The sequence below is a fragment of the Protobothrops mucrosquamatus genome, unplaced genomic scaffold, assembly GCF_001527695.2.
Source record: "Protobothrops mucrosquamatus isolate PMUCROS unplaced genomic scaffold, P.Mucros_1.0 scaffold864, whole genome shotgun sequence".
Classification (NCBI taxonomy): domain Eukaryota; kingdom Metazoa; phylum Chordata; class Lepidosauria; order Squamata; family Viperidae; genus Protobothrops; species Protobothrops mucrosquamatus.
In genome coordinates, this window is record NW_015387119.1 from 117154 (window position 1) to 138802 (window position 21649).

At 39.2% G+C, this 21649-nt stretch overlaps 1 protein-coding gene across 1 annotated transcript in view; it reads right to left on the reverse strand.

Annotated features, from left to right (window-relative positions):
- MYOM2 (myomesin 2) overlaps positions 1–7424 on the reverse strand; it is a 75291-nt gene extending 67867 nt beyond the window's left edge. Inside the window, exons 1-5 of the mRNA XM_015819152.1 lie at positions 7318–7424; positions 5347–5463; positions 2539–2680; positions 1644–1801; positions 387–479 (exon numbers count right to left, since the gene is read on the reverse strand). Of these exons, the coding sequence (XP_015674638.1) occupies positions 387–479; positions 1644–1801; positions 2539–2680; positions 5347–5463; positions 7318–7424 (617 nt within the window). The remainder of the gene's footprint in view (positions 1–386; positions 480–1643; positions 1802–2538; positions 2681–5346; positions 5464–7317) is intronic.
- Between the last annotated feature and the right edge of the window lie 14225 nt (positions 7425–21649).

Below are 21649 nucleotides of genomic sequence, written 5' to 3' on the forward strand. Positions count from 1 at the left end.
TCTCCAACCATCAGAGAGTCAAAAAGAAAAGAAGTCCAGCTGCCATGACTCAACTTCCAGACAATTCCACCTGGATGACTGAGAATTTCATCGACATATTATCAAGGCTGAGAAACACTGAGGTACAGAGTGGGTAGATCTGACCCAGCCAGGATCTCCCTTGCTTATGGTGTCTTTTTCATGGGTGACAAAGATTCAGATGTAAGAGTTGGGTAGTGGACAGAAAATTAATTTTCACAAAGAACCCAAACCACAATATGTATTCAACTGTAGGCAGATCTCCTATACTCCATAACTGGCAATCAGTCTTATGGATTTGATGGGATTGATTTTTTGTAAAACAAGTATCAAATTGCCTTAATAACGGCTCCATCAGAGACATGTACCTGTTTATATCCAACACGTGCACTCCATATTTGCTTTCAATTGTGTACTTCCCAGGCTCACTTGCAGGAGTAATCAGTTCTTCATTTTTGTACCTGAGAAGCAAAACCAAACATACAAAAATCAAAAGCTTGCAGCTTATGCTGAAAAGCAAATTGCAATGTAATTCAGGCAAAACTGATGTCACTCTATAGTTTGACAGGAAAGACACCAGCTGTTGGCTTCATTTTTGATGACCATCAACATAAATAGAAGTGGTATTAGAAAACTATTGCAGAAACAAGCAAGAATCAAAATCACCATGAGTTTTTGGGTGAAACTGCAAGATTTGGCATGTCTTGGGATTTGGCCTATTATTAAAAAATTATATATATATAAGGTGGCACTTTGAAAAGCCATTAAGTTAACTTCTCTTTTGAAGACCTGTTAGAAAAGCTGTGGCCCAGGAACCTGAGGTGGGATGATGCTAACCAGGGCTTTTTTTCTCATAGAACGCCCAGAACGGAGTTCTGGCACATTTTTTGGATGGAACCTTGTAGGTTAGGCAAGGTGGGTTGTATGACATGTGTGAGTTCCGGCACCTTTTTTTTTTTTTTAGAAAAAAAGCACTGAGGCTAACATTTCCATAAATTGGGAAGTAGCTGACCTATAACTTCCCAGAGCAGTGTCTCAAAACCTAAACTAGCTTTGCAGTAGTTTCAGCTGAGCCAAAAGTAAATTAGATCAGCTACCAAACATGGATGACATTGTGGGATTTCTTCGGGAGCTATGCAAAGGTTACACACAGAGGTACCCTGAGGTTAAATTTGAGGTACCCCGAGATTACAATATGATGCTTGCTGCATATACCCATAGTTTTAATTGAATGTCATTTTCTCTGTTGAGTTTCAAGCTCTTATATTTTTATATCCTAATGAAGAAGCGCTCTTAAAATCAATTGGGACATAATGACTGATTGAAGAGTTATTCAACTTTGTCCAGAATGGCATATGGCACTCTGTCCCCTGATCTTTTCTCAATGAACATCTCAGTGTGCAACCCATTTCAAGCTCTGAAATCTCCAATCAATGCCTTCAAGTATAAAGTCGGAAACTCCTGTTTCATTCATGTCAAGGCAACGGCATCCATCCAGAATGTCTTTGAGGATTATAAAAGCTTCTTAAACATAGCCAATATAAAAGTGACATTTAATAGCTGGGTTATTACATGAATAACACTTAGCACCATCTTGAGATTCCTGGAAAGAGTCAAAGGCTTACCATTGTACAACAGGGGTGGGAAATCCTTGGACTGTACAATAAAGCCTGACGGACATCTTTTCCCACACAGTATGAGATCTCAGCCGCACTAAAAATTCTGGGGCTCGGCTGATGCTTTCTTCAACCGCATACCTTTCCAAGGCCATTTTTTCCTCTACCTGTATAGTAATTGTGGGAAAATAATTCAATAACCTGGAAAAAGCCCATGTGTTCATACATTAAGCTAAGTTATAATTTTATAGCATTTTTTAAAATTTAGAAAATCTATAGCCCACATGTTAATGGTTTTTTTTAATAATCCCCGAGGACATGACTCAACTAAGACGTGTTATTTTATTAACCAGAATTAGTTCATTTAATTCAAACCACCACTAAACAAATAATTAGAATATTAATAAATGCATTTTAAAAACCTCCAAATTCTACAGACATTGGATAGGAATACTCTCTAGAAAGAAACAAGCAATAGTGTCAATTAACCAAAGTTGTCAATGACAGGTGTGACTTTGGGCCAACTTTAACTGTTGTGATAATGAGGTTGACTTGCTTCATTTTGCCTTGACTTTATGCAAATAACAATGTTTTGTAAATTATGGAATACAACAGGGGTCTCCAAATTTATCAACTTTAAGACTTGTGGACTTCAACTTCCATGCTGTCTGGGGAATTCTGGGAGTTGAAGTCCACAAGTCTTAAAGTTGCCAAGTTTGGAGACCCCTGGAATGCAGTATAACATGGCAATCCAGCCCTTGTGACTTATTCAACAAATCATGGTTCAAATAAATGATGGCTGAATGTGAGTTATGAACCCTGATGTTCAGCCTGTTCTGGTAGGAAAACAAGTAATTGATGGGCATTATTTTCTACCAATAGAAAAGAAATGAAAATAAGGTACCATCCTCTGTATGGCAACTTTATCCAATTGTTCTCTAGCAAGGAGTCGGGCTATGCGAAGCTCATCCTCTAAAGCAGCCAAACTCCTGACATATCGGATCCTCCTCTGTTCACTCCAGTGCAGGGACTTTTGCTCATGACTCCTGCAAGAACAGAGAGAAAACTAGTTAGATGTCACCCAGTATCAAAGCGATCGTACTGTTATCAAAAGGCCAAAGAAAGTTATGATAGTTATCCCTTTGACAGTATTAAGTTAGAAAAACTACATTCTGGTGTAGTGATGAGGGCACTGGCCTAGAAACCAGGAGATTGGGAGTTCTAGTCCTTCCTTAGCCATGAAAGCCATTTGGATGACTTCGGGCCAGTCACTCTCTCTCTCAGCCCAACCCACTGCACAGGGTTGTTGTTGTGGGAAAAATAGGAAGAGAAAGGAGTATCGGGTAAGTTCACCGCCTTGAGTTATTTACAAAAATAGTAAAGGTGGGATCAAAATCTAATAAATAAATAAACTCTATAAAAGTGACTGAGAACTTTGCAAGCTCTCTTTAATTACAGGTAAGTTATACCTTTCCTCTAAGATGCCTCCATGTACATCCCATTTTATCCTCACAAAAATTCCTTGTGGTTGATAATACTGTGATCAAGATCGTACAATAAACAACGAAACATCCAATAAAAACATAGTATTGTCCAGATTTAATCTAATGCACTAAATACATTAGACTATCCTGAGATTCTTTGGTGGAGAATCCCCTATCACAGGGAAGAGATTCATCAAAAAGCAGGAACGTCCCTATTTTGAACAAAGATGCTTTGTGTTGTCTTTACAGAGAGGTTTACACAAAACAAATTTCCAGGGAACAATTCCTCCTATCTCCACTCTATCATCTTTCTTGACACCCAAAAACCAATGTTAGCCAGCCCTCCTCTGCTTTACATAACAAGGAAAGAAGGAAGGAAGGAAGGAAGGAAGGAAGGAAGGAAGGAAGGAAGGAAGGAAGGAAAGAAAGAAAGAAAGAAAGAAAGAAAGAAAGAAAGAAAGAAAGAAAGAAAGAAAGAAAGAAAGAAAGAAAAAAGAAAAAAGAAAAAAGAAAGAATGAATGAATGAATCTTGGTACATCTCTAAAGAAGTGAAACCAATAAGAAGAACATTTAGACACCTACATAAATAACTTGGAATTGCTTGAGCACCAGAGAGATATTTTAAGTACTAAAAATACCATTTCAGATTTTTCAAATAGCAAGACATGATTCAGATATCTGAATAAATAGCCCAGCATATCCAACTCATTTCTAAGCCATACCCTGTGTGCATGAGTGTCTATCCATCTCTAAAATAAATATGAATTTAAATGAGCAAACGGCTGACAGGAAAAGTAAAATATTTTCAATATTGTCACCTTTTTCTATTGCGTAGTTGGTTATGCAGCATATTCGAAGAGCTGATGCTATCATACTGCCATGGCAGAACTGCTATAAAATATTGATGACAGACATGCTAATATGATTTGGTGAGGTGAGGTAGTCAGATAAGTCACACACACACACACACACACACACACATCCCACTTTCTCCTCTGGGGTATTCCTAATGTGAATGCCAGCTCCCTTTTTTCCAAGGGACCACCATACTAGTGGTACTGAGGCAGTATGAGAACTAAACAGGGAAGTCTTCCCTGTCATGGCAACCATTTTCCCTCGTGAGGAATCCCAACTGATTTCTTTTACATTCTGGACCCAGTTCCTCATGGTAGACCAAATCACTAACTATAGATTGGCCACTTGAACCAAGGTCAGCATTCATCTTCATTGCAGAAGTAAGACTGCCAAGAGGAAACATGAGGATCCTCAACTGAACTGCAGAGGAATGGGATGAAGATATCGCCATAACTTTACTTTTCATAACACACTGGGAGCAGGTCACTGATACATATTTGCTGTACGGAATGTCAGTGGGCACACAGCCATTCACACAAATAGGAAAAGAGTTGCCAGGAGGACATCTCCTGGCTTCAACTGAGAGATCACCTTAAACCTCCCCTATGATTAGGAGGCAACTATATTCAAGATAAGTTGTTCAATGTTTCAGCATTTAGCTAGAACCTTGCATGTTTGTTTTAAACCGAAAAACTGACTTGCATTCAACCCAATTTTAAAATCTATTTCTAGCATGGGAACATATCAGGTATGAGATTTAGGAGACACCCAATGCTTCGGTATTCCAGATCTAATAAATTAATGAAAAACCTGCTATGCGGCAAGTATATGCGTGTTGACAGCTCTCGCCAGCCAATCCACCAGAGCTCTGAGGATTTGAAAATTCTCAAGAATTTTCTCCTTTCTTTTCTGAAGGCCTTTGAGAGCAAGAGCAAGAGGGCCCTAAACAGTTTTTACAAAGTGTTCCAAGAGACATTCAGGGATATTTCTGAGACTCCATAGCTGTGAAGCTATGGAGATAAGCATCACTCCCCATGAACGTTAGAATAAATTTTAAAAAATGCTGTCCAAGATCTAGCTGAGTATTCCAACTGAACGTGTAAACATGACCTTTGCTTTTTCAGCAACTCTTGACAATAAAAATCTCTCTGGTCTTTCTTTTTCCTAATGTCCCTCCCAGTTCCTCCCCTTTGGCTTTCTTCTTTATATGGACCAACTGCTACTCTACTTTTTTCACTCACCTTTGCTAGATCTAAGCATTTCAATCAAGGGCATTTTCTCCACATGCCAGTTCCCTAAAGCTGCTTAGCCAAACAGTAGACAAATGTTTGGCCCTGGATACCTTTATTGTTATAGCTGCAGAAAGTTTTACCTTTCCTGGGATTCCTGTGAGGCCTCTTCAGATGTTGTATGGTGTTTTCGGGCACATAGTACGCATGTTGTTCTGCCTAGGCTGGATGATGTTTGGTAGGCCTGTCTAGAAGCAGCCCTTCAAAATGCAAAATAATACTTCTAGTAGTAGTGATAATAAAAACAATGGCAGCAACACATTGAACAAGTTTAAGCTTTCTATAGCTTTTGAGGCAAAGAAAAAACTAACCATCAACAAATTTGTATACATCACCTATTCTTACATTCCACATCTGCCTTTGCCTACCTTTTAAATAGAAGAAGATAATCTAATAGGATGTTTTATTCTGAATTGGGATCCTAATCTAGACCATTGTTGTTTCAGTTAAGATGGCAAGGTCCTAGATCACATAGATCAGAGAGGTACAACCTACAAAGGCCTTAGATATGGTTCTTACATATCTGCAAAAGTGTTACCAAGTTTATTCTGATAAAAAGAGGATACTAATTGCACAACTTCAATCATATTAACTGTATTTAATTAAATTTTAAAGTAAATTGCATTTTAATTTGGCCCTAGCACCCAGCTACTCTTTTTGGGAGTGTAATCCTTGACCTACCACACAAAAGTCAAATTGGTACTGAAATTATTTCAAATAATAAATTTGAGCTTTGAGATGGAAGAGGAAGAGGAAGGAGATCAGAAACACTAAAGTTCAACGTCTATAACACAGTTGTAGGAATCTGAAACAACACTTTTCCCACTCTAGGCCTCATTCTGATTGAAATGATAAACCAACTTCAAAAATAAAGAAGGAGATGTTTCTCTTTCCAAGCAAAACATTACCAGGTAGAATAATTCAGTTATCTCCCCTGAGGCTTGTTCAAGGCATAATTCTGGATTTTTGCATAAAACTCTCCATCTTGGAATGTGCAATAGTCCAAGTGGTGCTTGCATGGAGGTGGGGCCATGAGGGGCAAATCATCAGAAATTCTGTGGTCTCTTGAACCACCCTCTAAAGCAGAGTAACTTGTGAAGGTTGAGATTGGCAAATTTGTATTTCTTTCTTTTGCTGGAGTTCATATCTCCCAGAAGACTTATCTCATATGCCTCAGACTTTCTGAATGCAGGGAATCTTTCAGGCTCACTAAGTCGCACATGCAGTCAAGAAAATATAGTGAGGATACATTTCTACTTCTGTGCTAAGAGGAACTAGGGTCCCATCAGAGATTCAAATGGGAACAGAATACAGTTATATCTTGGTATTCAATCGCTTTGAAACTCATCAAATTTGGTACTCAACACTTTTTGACATAAAAAGTTTGTCTCAGTACTCATCATTTGTTTGGTATTCAATGCACAAGCTAGAATTTGTCAGTGCTGGCTGCCTTGTGACTCACTACATTATTTACTCATAGTTTTTTGCACCTCCCGGAACCAATTAACGATGAGTACTGAAGTACTACTGTAATAGGAAAATTCATGAACATTCAGAATAATTTATCAATAAATTCATTATACTAAAAACAATAAATGTAATATTTCTCATAGATATGGTGAAAATGCCAAAGTTTGTGTTCTACAAAACAAAACACAAGTTTCATTTTTTCTATTTTATTTGCTAAAATAATTCCTTGTTATTGTAGAAGGAAGAAGCTGATAACCCCTTGAAAAATGATGGTCAGACTGCAAATAGGAGCTGATCCTTTTCAAAATATGCCTGTAGAAGCATCTTAAAACCTTTTTTTTTTTTTTAAATTGCATTGCATTGTTCTTATGACAGCTCTTTATCACCCTGAGATGTTTTTAGGCCCCAATAGCCTCACATAAATTTCCTAGTGTCATCCTCCCATAATAAGGCAAAAAGTAGAACAGGCTACCTATCTAATAATACCATAGCTCTTGTCATTATTCACTTTGATTAGTTTTATAAATCAAAAGATATGTAGATATGAATTGCTTTCATATGGGAACAGCGGTGATGCCCCTTACCTCCTTGCTGAATATTCCTGGAGCATGTATCTAGTATCACGGTTGCGATAAGACAGATCAAAATGCTTGTGACTTTTTTGATAGAATGGTACTCTCTTGGACGACATGGTGGAATCTGCCACTGTTCACTATTCCTGTAAATTAAAAACATTACATTTCAATTTCATCAGAGCTTTCTGGCCACTTCATTACATCCTTCAGACTGAAATAGACTGTATGTAAAAACATTCGTTGAATGCCAGTGGCTGAAGCAATTAGGTTCACAAAATATGCACATCAAAATATATTAGATTAAATGTTTCATTTCACTTTTTTTAGGAGATGTGCATTTCCATCCTAAAAATGCTTAAAAATCCATCAATCAAGCTACTCTTCAACTGACACAGCATAATATCAATGTCTTAGGTCCAATGCTCTTCATTTCACCATTTAATCACGTAATATTTACCATTCCCAAAATTTGGCCTAGGAATTGATATCCACAGTCAAAAAACACTCTTTACAATATTCATGCTTTTGTCCACAATTAGTTTCCACATAGAAACTATGTCACTTTTCCAAGATTATAGAACTGAAATCATGTTCACAGTTTCATAAGATTTATTCCTCCCAGTTTTTGAAGCAGTGCGGTTTGCTACATAGCTATTTTATTTTGATAGTGTAATTATGCTAATATTATCAAATACCACTCAATTACTTTCCCTGCAAAACATGACCTCTACATCTTATACTGTAGGTCATTTAAACAATTCCTCACTGTTTTGTTTAGTTATGGTCACCATGCAATAACTGTCATATCTTTCTCTAGTCATTGTAAAAATGAAAAGATATATCATCAACATCGTTTCATCATTTTTATTCTACTGATTTTTTTTTTATGGATTTGATGGCATAACTAAAATTTATTTCATCCCTTTACGTACCCACGAGCTTCAGAACCTTCAAAAGGTTTTTCATATGTGCCAATATACCAGGGGTGTCAAACTGGCAGCCCACAGGCAGGACGTGTCACACGCAGGCCACACTCACCCTGGCTTCGCAAAGACAAAAAATGTCACAATACGTCGCATTACGTCACGTGACATGATTGAGTTTGACACCCATGCAATACCCAGTCCTTAAATAAATACTGTTTTGCTTTATTCCACCAAGAGGTCCTACATCTAAAGTGCATCTATAACTGTTTTTCCTATTGGATGCAGAAATTAGGGACATTGACTAGATAGGATCCACAACCAATGGCTAGAAAACATGGCATTTACAGGGGTTTTGGTGCTCTCTGAGCTTCGTTGTTTCCTTGTAGACCTTTCATTGCCAAACTAGATAATACCATCAGTGAAAATGATCATCACTATCAGTGCACTGATGAAGTTCCTACTTGGATAGTGAAACATCTGCAAGAAAACAAGCAAACTCAAAGAGCATCAAGGACTCACAATTCAACCCTGAGCTACAAATATTCTCGTCTATTGATAAATGGCAGATCCCTTAAAAGATTTTTCTTCCAAAACTTCCCTATAATCATCATTTGTTTCGCAGGCAGATTAAATATTTTATAAAGCAAAAATCTTTTGATTTATAGATCTAGATAAACCTTCTCAACGTAACTATAAAAAATGAAATATTTCACATACATAGTCTGCTCCCCACTCTGCCAACCTTTCCTACTTACATCTAATCTGGATTAAGATGATGAACCTTGTCTTCTGGAATGCTTGTAAAATATTTGCTTGTCTTATTTTAAATATTGTATAATTCATCACCACCATTGTCATCATTAGCATCAAGCATGGCTGGATGTGATCATGTCTAAGATGGGAAAGCCGGTGCAAGGAACGTTACTGTTTTATGTTGGTGACAGACATTCACTGAATTAGACTTAAACTGATTCTCAAGCATTAGAAGAATTCACTTTGCTAGCATGAGTCCTATTTCTGTAGACTCAAATCCAATGTTGCATATTTACTTTCATACTGTATGCGTATATATACAGTTTGTACCATGGGAAGATTAAGGATGTGGTATTATCGCCAAATCCCAAATAACAGGAGCAGCTCTACCATTAGGCAGAATGAAGGACTGATTTGGAATGCCTCAAATCTATAGCAAAATATTTGTTATTTAACTTGCTGCTGTTGCAGATTTACTTCCAGAAAGACAGAAGGGCACATGAGGATTATTCTGCTTCAAGTAATACACTTACATGATCAGCTTTGAGTACCAGCCACTTTGAATTAGAAGGGGTACCATTTGCCAGTATCTCAAGCAGGGAACAACTTGGATCTGGTCTGTTATAATGGTATGTGGAAATGACAGGAGGAAGAGCCACAACCCAACCAATGGTCTGATATATGAAATCTGAGTCCAAAAGAGTGGTGGGGATGGAAGAAGTGCCTCAGAAGGGACCCTTCCTAGTTTTCTGGTAAGATAAGTGAGGGGGGATGTACTTTCAGACTTGCAAGATTTTGTTACTCTGACCTTACAATAAAGGTAATGTTAGTACTCATGGTTGGTGCTTCTTTTCTGGACTTCTTGTCTGAAGAAGAGTCTCCTACTTGAGCAGTGGGTTGGATTATAAGACTTCCAAAGTCCCTTCCAGCTCTGTTATTCTGGACTTCCTCAAGAGCTGCTATTCCAGCTTTGATGGCAGGTGAGGTCACGGAGGGTGACATAAGGAGCATGGCATATCGAAACACAAGCCACATCTCTTTGCTGTTTGCGGAGCGGCGTGGCCCACATCTCCCAAAAATATAGAAGCTGAGATGAGACTCTGCTTACATTATGCCATCAAAAGCAATGAGAAGCAGTGCCACCGCACTGTCCAGATTCAACCTGTAAATTTCATTGAATGACAAACTACTTCGCCCCCTGTCCTAAATGGTTAGATTGTATATGCAGCATGGCATACATTACATTCTGCACTTAGAGGTGATTAAGTTACGGTGGCTGCCAAAGCTTTTCCTAGGTCAGCTTCTACAAGGATATTGGAGCTGGCTCGTGTTCCCACTAAAAATTAAGATTCAGTCCCTTTGACGGAATATAATAATTGACTTCCTCTTTATGAGAGACAAAGGACTAATTTCATTTCCCAGCAGTAAGAGATCCTGACAGACAATTCCCATTAGTTCCCCTGGGGAAAAGAGAAGACCAGATGTTTCTCTTAGTCTTCTACAAACCACCAACCTAAAGGAGACAATAAAATAGAATGCCCATACCCCTGACTCACTCTAAACTTTCAGATACAAATAAACTCTATGTAAACCTCCATGACATCATATATATTACCCAGTCCAATTTTGAAAAAGGTAAGGAATTACTACCTAAACTACCTAAACATTGAAACTTTTCAGTCTAGAAGAAAGATGGACCTGGTGTATTGATGTTAATAGTCATATCTAAAAAACACAGTCTTGGAGAAAACGCCATGCAGACAAAGGCCTGTGGTATGCAGTCAGTATTATTCTAGGAAATATCTTTAGGAATATTTCAAATACAGATAGTTCTTGATTTATAGCTGGTCCCTTAGTTCAAAGTTACAATGGACTTCCCCATGAATACTTACAACCTGGTTCTGAAGTTCTGATGGCTAGACACTATCTGCGGTCACATGACCTCAAGTCAGACACTAAGCCATTTACAGCATCCCACAGTCACGTGACTACATTTTAGGATGCTTTTGCTAAAAACTGACATTTACTTCTGGATGTTGGCAAAACCAGCCCATAGCGAACCATTGGTTGGCTTAATGACTGCAGCATTTGTTTTGGCAGCCACTTTAGGTCATAAAATTGGGACAAGCAGGTAACTTGTTTTAAAGCCATCACCATTTATGGCCATGATGCACAGACTCCATTACAGTCATAAGTTGAGGACTACCTGTATTATACAAATCCAGCGGCATTAATTGTATCGAGCGCTTTGATTGCCATACCACAATCCAAACATGAAGGTGATGTTAAAATGCAGAATGTAACATGCTACAATGTTCACCAACAAGTTACTTGCAGGCATTTCTCCTTGCAACAGTTCAGGTTGATATTAGCAAGGGAGAGAAAGGTTCAGCAAATGTAGATACAAACCAAGAATTCATGTGTTTGGTATTCCCCAGGAGAGTCCCTTTTCTGCACTACAACCAAATCAAGTCTGCTGTGATATTAGATTTTCTGTCTTCAAGCAATGAATCCCCCCAGCTATGACCAAACATTGCCATATGCAAGTTACTCTTCCTGCTGCAAGGAAAAGATGGGTGGCTTACTGTAATGTATTGGCCACAACTGTTTTAAATCACTTGCTTAATGTCTGACCTACATTGCTGTATTGTTTAACAGTTGCTGTTACTGAAAGCCAGACTTGCTGTCTCCAAGCTGATAATGAGGTTTGGGGCGGGAAACTGTTACTCTAAAGCAGTGGTTCTCAACCTGTGGGTCAGGACCCCATTTCACGGGGGTCGCCAAGCAAGGCTGTCCGCCATTTTTTTACCCTTTTCCGGTGGGTGCCTTACTTCCCTTGGGCTGGGCCAGCTGGTGGTCGGCCTGCTCCGTCTCTTCCGCTTGCCAGCTACGCCTCAGCCGGCGCAGGGGGCGGAACCACGCATGCACGGCGCTCCCGGGCAGGGAAAGTCCTCGACTTACGACCAGTTTAGTCCTCGACTTATGACCGGTTTAGTCCTCGACTTACGACCGGTTGGGGGTCACGGCATTAAAAAGGTTGAGAACCACTGCTCTAAAGTTTAAACCTATTGGTTGCCACCTAGAGGCTAACTGTATAAATAGCTATGCAGCAGCCTTTACGGGTGCTTTTGTTCTGAGTTACTAAACTTGTTTGCTGTTTCAACACTCTGCTTTGTTCAATGCCTAAAGAACTGAAGATATAACACTTACAACCAGCTGGTGCTCTCAGATCATGTCTGAAAGTGCCCCAATTTTGTAGGCCCATAATGACCCATTTTCAGGGGCAGTTGAAACACACCAATTATTTACTTTAATCCATCCAAATCTTGATAAAACAAATGAGATATTTTTTTAAATAAATAAATGCAGGCCCATCATGCATTGTGACCACTTAGTTCCCTGAAGCTGAAAAATTGGGAGAAAAAACATAGTCCTAGCTTCCTTTTTTTAAAGAAAAAGAAAAAAAAGTGCTTGTTGCTGATATAGTGAGAGATATCCTCTGATAGTGAAAAATTATGAAATTGTAATAGATCAAATCATGATCTTTATCAATAGAGGTCATCAAGAAAGAGCTCCTGTAACATTTAGAAGTCCATAATTTGAATGAATTAAAAGATCGTTAAATTTTCAAATGGTGAAAACCGTTGAGAACAATAACTTCTTTCAAAAGAAGAACATAGTACAGGAAATCCATGGGACCGTTTTATAAAACAGCTTCTCTTGCACAAATGCCAAGGCTTGGAATCCTACCAAAAGAAGTATTAATTAATTCCCGTGCAACTATTTAGTGATCGTTTTGGGTGTTTCTTTAAACTGTTCTTTCTTAATATTTAAAAACATTTAAGTTTTTAAACTTAAAAAAGTAACTGGTTATTTCTTGGATTATAAATTCTGGTTGCTATTACCATAATTGTTTCTTTTTTATAAAAAAATCAGTGGACTAGCTTCATCAAACTTTGAGATAAATTTAGATGGCTTGACACTTTAACTTCTGCTAGGAATTTCTTTTACCAGTTCCAATTTGAAGCCACACAGCTAGGAAGGTATTTTTCCCTCTCTAAGCAAAATGCAAGGAAATTTTATTTTTAGATAGTATATAAACAAGAAAGTGGGAAAAATGGAATGGTAGAGTGTAGGCAGAGGAATGAACCTGCACTTGTCTGTTTCATTCACTGAGAATTTGTACATGCCCATCATATATATATATATATACATGCAAAACTGCTGTTCTGTGCAGACTGCAAAAGCAAATATGCATGCATATGTATCTACCGTGTTTCCCTGAAAATAAGCCCTAGCTTGATTTTTGGGGGTGGGCCTAATAGAAGCTCTACCCAAAAAATAAGACCTAGTTTTGGGGCGAGGCGCACGCCTAAAAATCAAGCTAGAGCGGGGGGTGGAGCTGCCCCACAGGCCCTGCACTGGCTTAACGTTGCAGCCAGGCCTCACATGCCCTGACACCTGCCTCACCTCACCAGTTCACTTTTCTGTGGCTGCTCATCACTCGCACCCCCAGCCTTCATTTCGCCATAGAGGTCTTCGGGGAAGGCCTCTGCAGCCGAGAACCGAGCTCCAGATTGACACACGCAGAGCTCCCTTACCGTGAACATGGACTCTTGCAAAATACTCTACCTGGGGTTACCCTTGAAAAGTTGCCAGAAACTTCAGCTGGTACAGAGTGCTCCCAAAGAAAGCCTCTACTGCACAAGCATTGGGTGCCAGTTTGCATCCGAGTCCAATTCAAGGTTATGACCGTTAAAGCCCTACATGGCATAGGGCCATGTTACCTACACAACCGTCCTTCGTTCCATTACGTTGCTTTGTCCCACCCAATCAGGCAGGGAAGGTATGTCACAGACCTGATCAGTTAAAGAACTCCAACTGGGGGAGGGGCTCCAGGAAGAGAGCCTTCCCTGCCATTGCCCCCTGCCCTGTGGAATATTCTCCCCCTAGAGGTGAGGCAAACCCCCCCCTTCCTGGCCTTCCGGAAAGGTATGAGAACATGGTTCTGCAGCCTTGCATGGAGAGCCCAGAGGAGTTCACAGCCGTGGAGCTGGTTAGCAGCGTGAAAGCCCTTTCTTCGCTTTTTAAACTAATTGTAAAATTGTTTTTAATTATCTCTGCCTCTTTTTAAATTTTAACTTTGATATACTATTTTTATGTTTCAAGATTTTATGGTATACCATCTAGAGTCCCTCTCTATGAGGAGGATGGGCATTCCAAAATGATAAATTTGTGATAAATGAATAAATAAAGTAATAAATAAATGAGGGGGTCCTTGGTGCTCTGTGAGCTTGGTTGTTTTCTTGCAGATATGTCATTATCCAAACTAGGTAGCCTCATCAGTGTTAGACGTTGTGACTAGCACTACCTAATTTGGATAATGAAACATCTGCAAGAAAACAACCAAGCTCAAAGAGCACCAAGGACCCCACAGTTCAACTCTGAGCTACAAATATTCTCCTTGGTTGATAAATAAATAAAAGCTTTTGGATTCACAAGGCAGCCAGGAAGAGGATTGATAGGAACACTGGAGACACATAGTGTGGGTCACAGTCCCACTATTCATTGGCAGGATCCTAATCAAGCCCCCTCCCAACTCTACCAGCTACGTAGATTGGGGAGGATGGTTCTCTACCCCATTTTGGTGCTCATAGAGTGTGAATTTTAATTGTTCCTGTTTTTAAAAAGTTCACCTATTCCACCCAACACCTTGGCCCTTATGAATGATTCATAATTAGATACATTTTGCTGAATTATAATTTATTTTTTATTTATCAAATTTACTGACTGCCCATCTTACCACAACCTAACTCCAATTAAGATGAAATGCTTAGTATCTTGGGTAAAAGAATATTGTGGAGTGAAGTTGTCACGGCTACACAATAATCATGCAAGTCAGGATACCACTGGTACACCTATCGTTGCCTGCAACTCATGGATAGAGACACTTTTTAAAATCACATCTGTAAGAGAAAGTTATGGAGCTGCCCTTTCATCATATCCTGGGAATTTGATTTAAGAATTATGATGAACGAATAGACACCCTTAGAATGCTTCCACTAAACTTAAACATGCTGACAAAAGACAATATTATTCTACCGTGCTCATGTGTTTTAATTAGCCCTGGAGCTAGGCTACCCAGCAACATAATTTAGATTCAGCTGAAAACACTCCCCATCAAATCCCATGCATAAAAATAGGCTTAGAGCCCACAGCAGTTCAAGATGCAGATCCCAAATGCCCTCTGAATATTCTGCATCCTTTTTATTAGACACTAAAGGATGTGCTAATCAGAGGAAGTCACTGCCACACATCCTCAATTTATGCTATTCTTCACCAGGACAGCTTTTTTTCATTGGCTCCTCCGCCTTTCTTCACGTAATTCTATTCTGCAGCAGGCAGAAATCAAAAATCAAATTTTCCCACCCATCAGGAGACCAAGGTTTTTGGGTTGGTTTTTTTAAAAGAAAATACAAAACTGTATCATGCAGTGAACGCTAGGAAGCATCAACAATCAGAAATCCATCTTTTCAAAAAGAAGACTTCAAATGCTACGGGGGAAGAATCGGGATGTTTCTGTGAAAAACGGGCGTGAATTTTGATAACTTTCGCTTGTTTAGTTGAAAAGGATTCCTAGATAAATTCAAATGAAAACTTTCTATACCTTTACTCAGTTTCTAACTTCAGTCTTACTAGGTCTATAGATTAAATAAAGGAATAGTGAATGAAGCAGTGTTGAACCCCCTAATAAATGCAATGCTATTTAATGATAATAATAAAAGAAATCTCCTTGTTTGCTCCACTAACAGATCTAGAACTCAATGCTCCCATCAGTGATCTGCCTGATAAACTTCTGATTTTGACTTTTGGGTAGCAGCTATAAAGCTCCTCACATCCCATTGGCTTTAATTAAGCCCTTCAATAAATACACACCTATTATGTTATTCCACGGTTTTTTGTTTGTTTGTTTGTTTGTTTTTGCTTTGTTCTATCTCTGCCCTTAAATAAAAAAAGTCACTCAACGAAGAAACAGAAAAAGCACTTTAGACAACCTGCGTTTCCTTCTCATTGGGACCGCAATACAGTATATATGTATATATTCTAGAAAAGAAAGACTTACCTACTTAATTAGATGTCAAGACTGCAGAGCTGAGTGGGAGGCAGTCTGGCTCAGCTCTGGGCAAGGGAAAACAAAAATAATGTCTAAAGGAAAGCTGCTGCCCCTTCCCTCCCATTTATGGGTAGCTATTAATCTATATATAGAACCAATTGAGGAGCTCTCACAAACCAGAGATGGGTCTTTTAAGCAATGAACTATGACTTAGGTAAGTGGGGATGTCCTCGTTTCCCACCTTTGAGAAACCCTTTCTTAGAGTGGAGAGAACTTCCTATCTGTGCATTTTGTTGACATACAGAAAATGTTGGCAACTTGCCTGGTACATATGTTAAATGCTACATGTGTGTGTGGGTATGTATGTACATAATCTCAGCGAACATATTTCTCAACTGTACATATCAAATAGTTGGGGCAGCGCTGATAATGGTTAAAAAGACCAACTCAAGTCATTAAGTTTTGAAAATCGGATTAGTGCGGAGGCAAGATTTCTCTTGCGCTCGGAGTTGTAAGCTGATCCTCCCCAAAGTCTCTTTAGGAGCTGCTTGGATTATTAAAAAAACATTCTTGCCATATGTTAAGTCACATCATCTAGGTTTTTTAAAAACTGTGTGAACACAGGGAGAGATCAAGCTTGCCCAAGAGACCATTGCTTAGCTCTAGTTTCCATCGGAGATGCCAGGCCTTCACTATTGCTAACTTGACAAGAGATACTTTTTTTTTTTTTTTGGTTAAATCCAGCTGCTGTCAAAATATTCAGTGTGCCAGAGGACCATGAAAGAGGAAAGCACAGAATGAGAAAAAGGGAACGTAAGAGGGTTTGGGTGAGCTAGTGACCACAGATGCAGTAGCAATAATATTGTAAGCCGCCCAGAGTTACCATGTGATAAGATGGGTGGCTAATAAATTTTACAAATAAATTAATAAATAAAATAATAGAACAAACCATCTTCAATATTTCCAGTCTCATAGTTCCAATGGAGTCTTAAATGCAGGCATAAAGTAGGGGTGAGGAACATGTGGCCCTCCAGATGTTGTGAAGAAGGCATCCTAGCATCCCTCACCCTTGCTCATATTGTTTGGGACAGGTGGATGTAACAGCTAAACATCATTTGGAAGCCAGCATTGTATTGTGGCTTAAAGCCCAAACCCTAAATGTACATTTAGAAAGAAATGTAATGTGCAGTCAGAAACCCATATATACAGTAGACAGAATCAGGTAGTCCTTGACTTACAACTGTCCATTTAGTGACCGTTTGAAGTTGCAATGTGACTTACGACTGTTTTTCACATTTACAATCTTTGCAGCATCCCCCTGGTCATGTGATCAAAAGTCAAATATTTGGCAACTGACTCGTATTTGTGAGAGCTGCAGTGTCCCCGGGGTCATGTGATCCCCTTTTGTAAACTTCTGATAAGCAGACTCAGTGGGGGAGCCAGATTTATTTAACAACCGTGTTAGTAACTTAACAATTGCAGTGACTCGCTTAACAACTGTGACAAGAAAGGTCATAAAATGGGGCAAAATTCACTTAACAACCATCTCATTTAGCAACAGAAAATTTGGACTCAGTTGTGGTCATACGTTGGGGACTACCTGTATTACATTCAGTGAAATGTGCTTCTGTGGGTGTCGAAGACTGCAGCCGTTACCACAAATTTTACCTGGCTAAATTTGAGCCACAGTGCTGTCGAATGATACTTAAGCCCTTGCCCGATTATGCCCAGCCTCAGTTAAATTGTAAGAAAAGACACAGAAAGAAGAACTAGAAGACACATTTGTTATTCATGTAATTCAAACACCGGGTTTCCAGTCACAAGGTATTGTTACATATGGATGTGCAGAAGAGTGGAGGCAAGAGGCAAGTAAGTGCCTGACAGAAGTATAAATAAGCTTCATTTGGGATTACACAAGATAAAAGTGGCATTCCCTGAAAATCAAGATGAATGTGCTCTCCTGTGGCATATTTAGAATCATAAAACTACAGAGTTAGAGGTGGTCATTTGGGCCCTTCAGTCAAATAAAATGGATATTTCCACAGAGGATGCCTAAATCTGGAGCAAGAGCTTTCTGCAGATTCAAGTCTCCCATAGAATCATGTCCATCGTCTTCCATTCGTCTATTGGCCAGATTTGTTGAATGGAATTTCAACAAATTCTCTGTTGAAATTTCTGGTAATTGCTACTTGATTCTGAAGATCAATCAACCAATCAGAATAAAACTGGAAGGGATCTTGGACGTTTTCTAGTCCAAGCCTCTGTTCAAGCAAGAGACCCTATACCATTTCAGACAAGTGGCTATCCAGTCTCTTCTTAAAAACCTCCAGTGATGAAGCATCTACAAACTCTGAAGGCAAGCTGTTCCACTGGTTAATTGTCCTCACTGTTAGGAAGTTTCTCCTTAATTCCAGGTTGCTTCTGTCCTTGATTAATTTCCATCCATTGTTTCTTGTCCTGCCTTCAGGCGCTTTGGAAAATAAGTTGACCTCATCTTCTTTGTGGCAGCCCCTCAAATACTGGAATACTACTATCATCTCACCCTTAGTCCTTCTTTTCTCTAAACTGGCCATATCCAATTCCAGCAACCGTTCTTCATATGTTTTTGTCTCCAGGCCCTTAATCATCTTAGTTGCTCTTCTCTGCACTTTTTCCAAAGTCTCAACATCTTTTTTGTACTGTAATGTGGTGACCAAAACTGGATACAGTATTCCAGATGTGGCCTTACTAAGGCTTTATAAAGCAGTACTAATACTTCAGGTGATTTTGATTCTATGCCTCTGTTTATACAACCAAGGATTGTATTAGGTTTTTTAGCTGCTGGCTCATGTTTAAGTGATCATCCACTAGGACAGGGCTTTTCAACCTTTTCACCCATTGTACCACTTTTAGGATATGGCAACACCCGAGTACCACCAGTTGCCTAGCAAGGTGTCAAAAACTTGATGACCAAAAAAAAAAAAGGAAAAAAGTGATAAAGTACAGGTAGTCCTTGACTTACAACAGTTCGCTTAGTGACTGTTCGAAGTTACAATGGCACTGAAAAAGTGCCCCCCAAGGCACAGCCAAGCAAGACACCTGCCTGCCCGCCCGGCAGCACTCTCATTCCCCTCCCCCACTACCACTTTTCTAGGATGGTCGCGTACCACCTGCCAGGTGCCAATGTACCACAGGTGGTACCCGTACCACTGGTTGAAAAGCCCTGCACTAGGACTCCACAGTTACTGTTTTTGAGCCAGGTTTCCCTTAATCCGTACTTGAACCTTTGGTTTTTCCTGCCTAGATGTAAAACCTTGCTTTTCTCTACATTAAGTTGTTGGATAGGGCCCATTATTCAAATCTGTCAAGATCTTTTTTGGTTCCTGAGTTTGTCTTCAGGGGTATTGGCTATTCCTGCCAGCTTAGTATCAACTGCAAATTTGATGAGTTCCCCTTCTATTCCTTCATCTAAGTCATTTATGAAGATATTGAAGAGTGTTGGGCCTAAGACAGAAGCTTGTGGTACCCCACTGCTTACTTCCCTCCATGTAGATGTAGTACCATTAAGGACAATTCGTTGAGTACAGTTTAACAGCCAGTTACAAATCCATCTGATGAGAATCCTGTCTATCCCACATTTTTCTAGTTTACCAAGAGGTAGGTTGTGATCTACTTTGTCGAATGCCTTGCTGAAGTCTAAATATACTATGTCCACAGCATTTCGCTGGTCTACTAAATTAGTCACTTGTCAAAGAATGAAATAAGATTGGTTTGGCATAATCTATTTTTAACAAACCCATGCTTGCTACTAGTTATAACTTTATTTGTTTCTAGATATTTACAGATCTGTTTTTTGATTATTTTTTCCAGTATCTTCCCAGGTATTGATGTTAGGCTGATTGGTCTGTAGCTTCTTGGGTCTGTTCCCCCCTCTTTTTTTTTTTTTTTTTTTTGAAGATGGGAACCACATCAGCTCTTTTCCAATCCTCAGGTAGTTCCCCAGTGCCCCCAGTGCTTTTTTATAGATATGATACAATGGTTCTGAGATAACATCTGCCAGCTCCTTTAGAACTCTGGGATGTAATCCATCGGGTCCCAGTGATTTATATTAATCAAGATCAGACAGGTGTTGTCTTACCATTTTTTGCTTATTTTAATTTTTTTATTTCTAGTCTGTCTGTATCTGATGGATGCAGCAATATCACTTTAGGATCAGTCATATCATTCTCAGAAAAACTGATGTTTAGTTTTGCAGAACCTTTTCTTCCCTTTTTAGATATTTCTATCCATCAATTATGTAAGGTTAAAATCAAAGAGTGAGACTGAGCCTCAGTGTCACTCCAGCACAAGAGGGACTCAAAAACGTCACTCGATATGGAAGAATCCTCTCCCCATTTCTCATGCCTTGCTTCATTTTCTCCCTTCACCTGACGACTATACAGTACATCAGATGATACTATGTAAAAGTAGCATCCTGTGTATGATACTTTGTTGTAAAAGCCTATGAATTAATCATTTCAAAGGGCCTGTAACTTTTGCTCAGTTAATAAATAACATGCTATTTGCCAAGCATCCAAATTTTGATCACGTGACCATAGGGATGCTGCAATGGTGGTAAGTTGCTTTTTTCAGTGCCATTGTAACTTCAGTCATTAAACAAATGATTGCAAGTCAAGGACCACCTGTGTGAGAAAACCTGTAGAAGGCAGTGTAACCAAGAGAGCATTAAAACCAAGCCACTCAATCTTTCATTTCTTTCCTGGCCTGGGTTAGGTCTAGGGTTAGTCCCAGTGCAAATACTAATTTCCAAAGAGTTTTTAGATCACTAAAAGCTGCACATACGCCTTTGCTTCTTACCCCAACAATCATACAGGTTGTCCTCGATTTGCAACCATTTGTTTAATGACCAAAGTTACAACGGCACCAAAAAAAAGCAACTTACAACCGTTTTTCACACTTAAACTATTGCAGCATCCCATTGGTCATGGAATCAAAATTTGGACATTTTGGCAACGGACTCATATTTATGACAGTTGCAGTGTTCCAGGGTCACTTTTTGCAACCTTCTGATAAGCAAAGTCAATGGGGAAGCCAGATTCACTTAACACCCGTGTTCATAACCACTGCACTGATTCACTTAACAAGCGGGGCAAGAAAGGTCATAAAAGGGAACAAAAGTCACTTAACAACTGTGTTACTTGGTGGCAGAAATTTGAGGATCAATTGTGGTCACGAGTTGAGGACTACATGTATTTACCTTTGCCCACACAATCAGTGTACTTATTCCCAGTGTTATACTTGCTAATATATAATAAATTCCTCACTTTTCTAATGAAATTCTGTGCCATTTATCCTCTGGATTTGTTTCAGCAGCATAAGAGCCATTTTCATGCTGATACCTTCTAACATCGTGAGATGTCGAGCTCCAAGCATTCCCAGCTAACATGATGATCCCAGGTCATACTTGCTCAGAATTTGCAGAGCTGGAGACCAACATCTCTAGAGGGTACTGGAAGATACCACACATGATTTTAGGGAAGGAAATAAGCCCAGATGAACCACCTAGAGT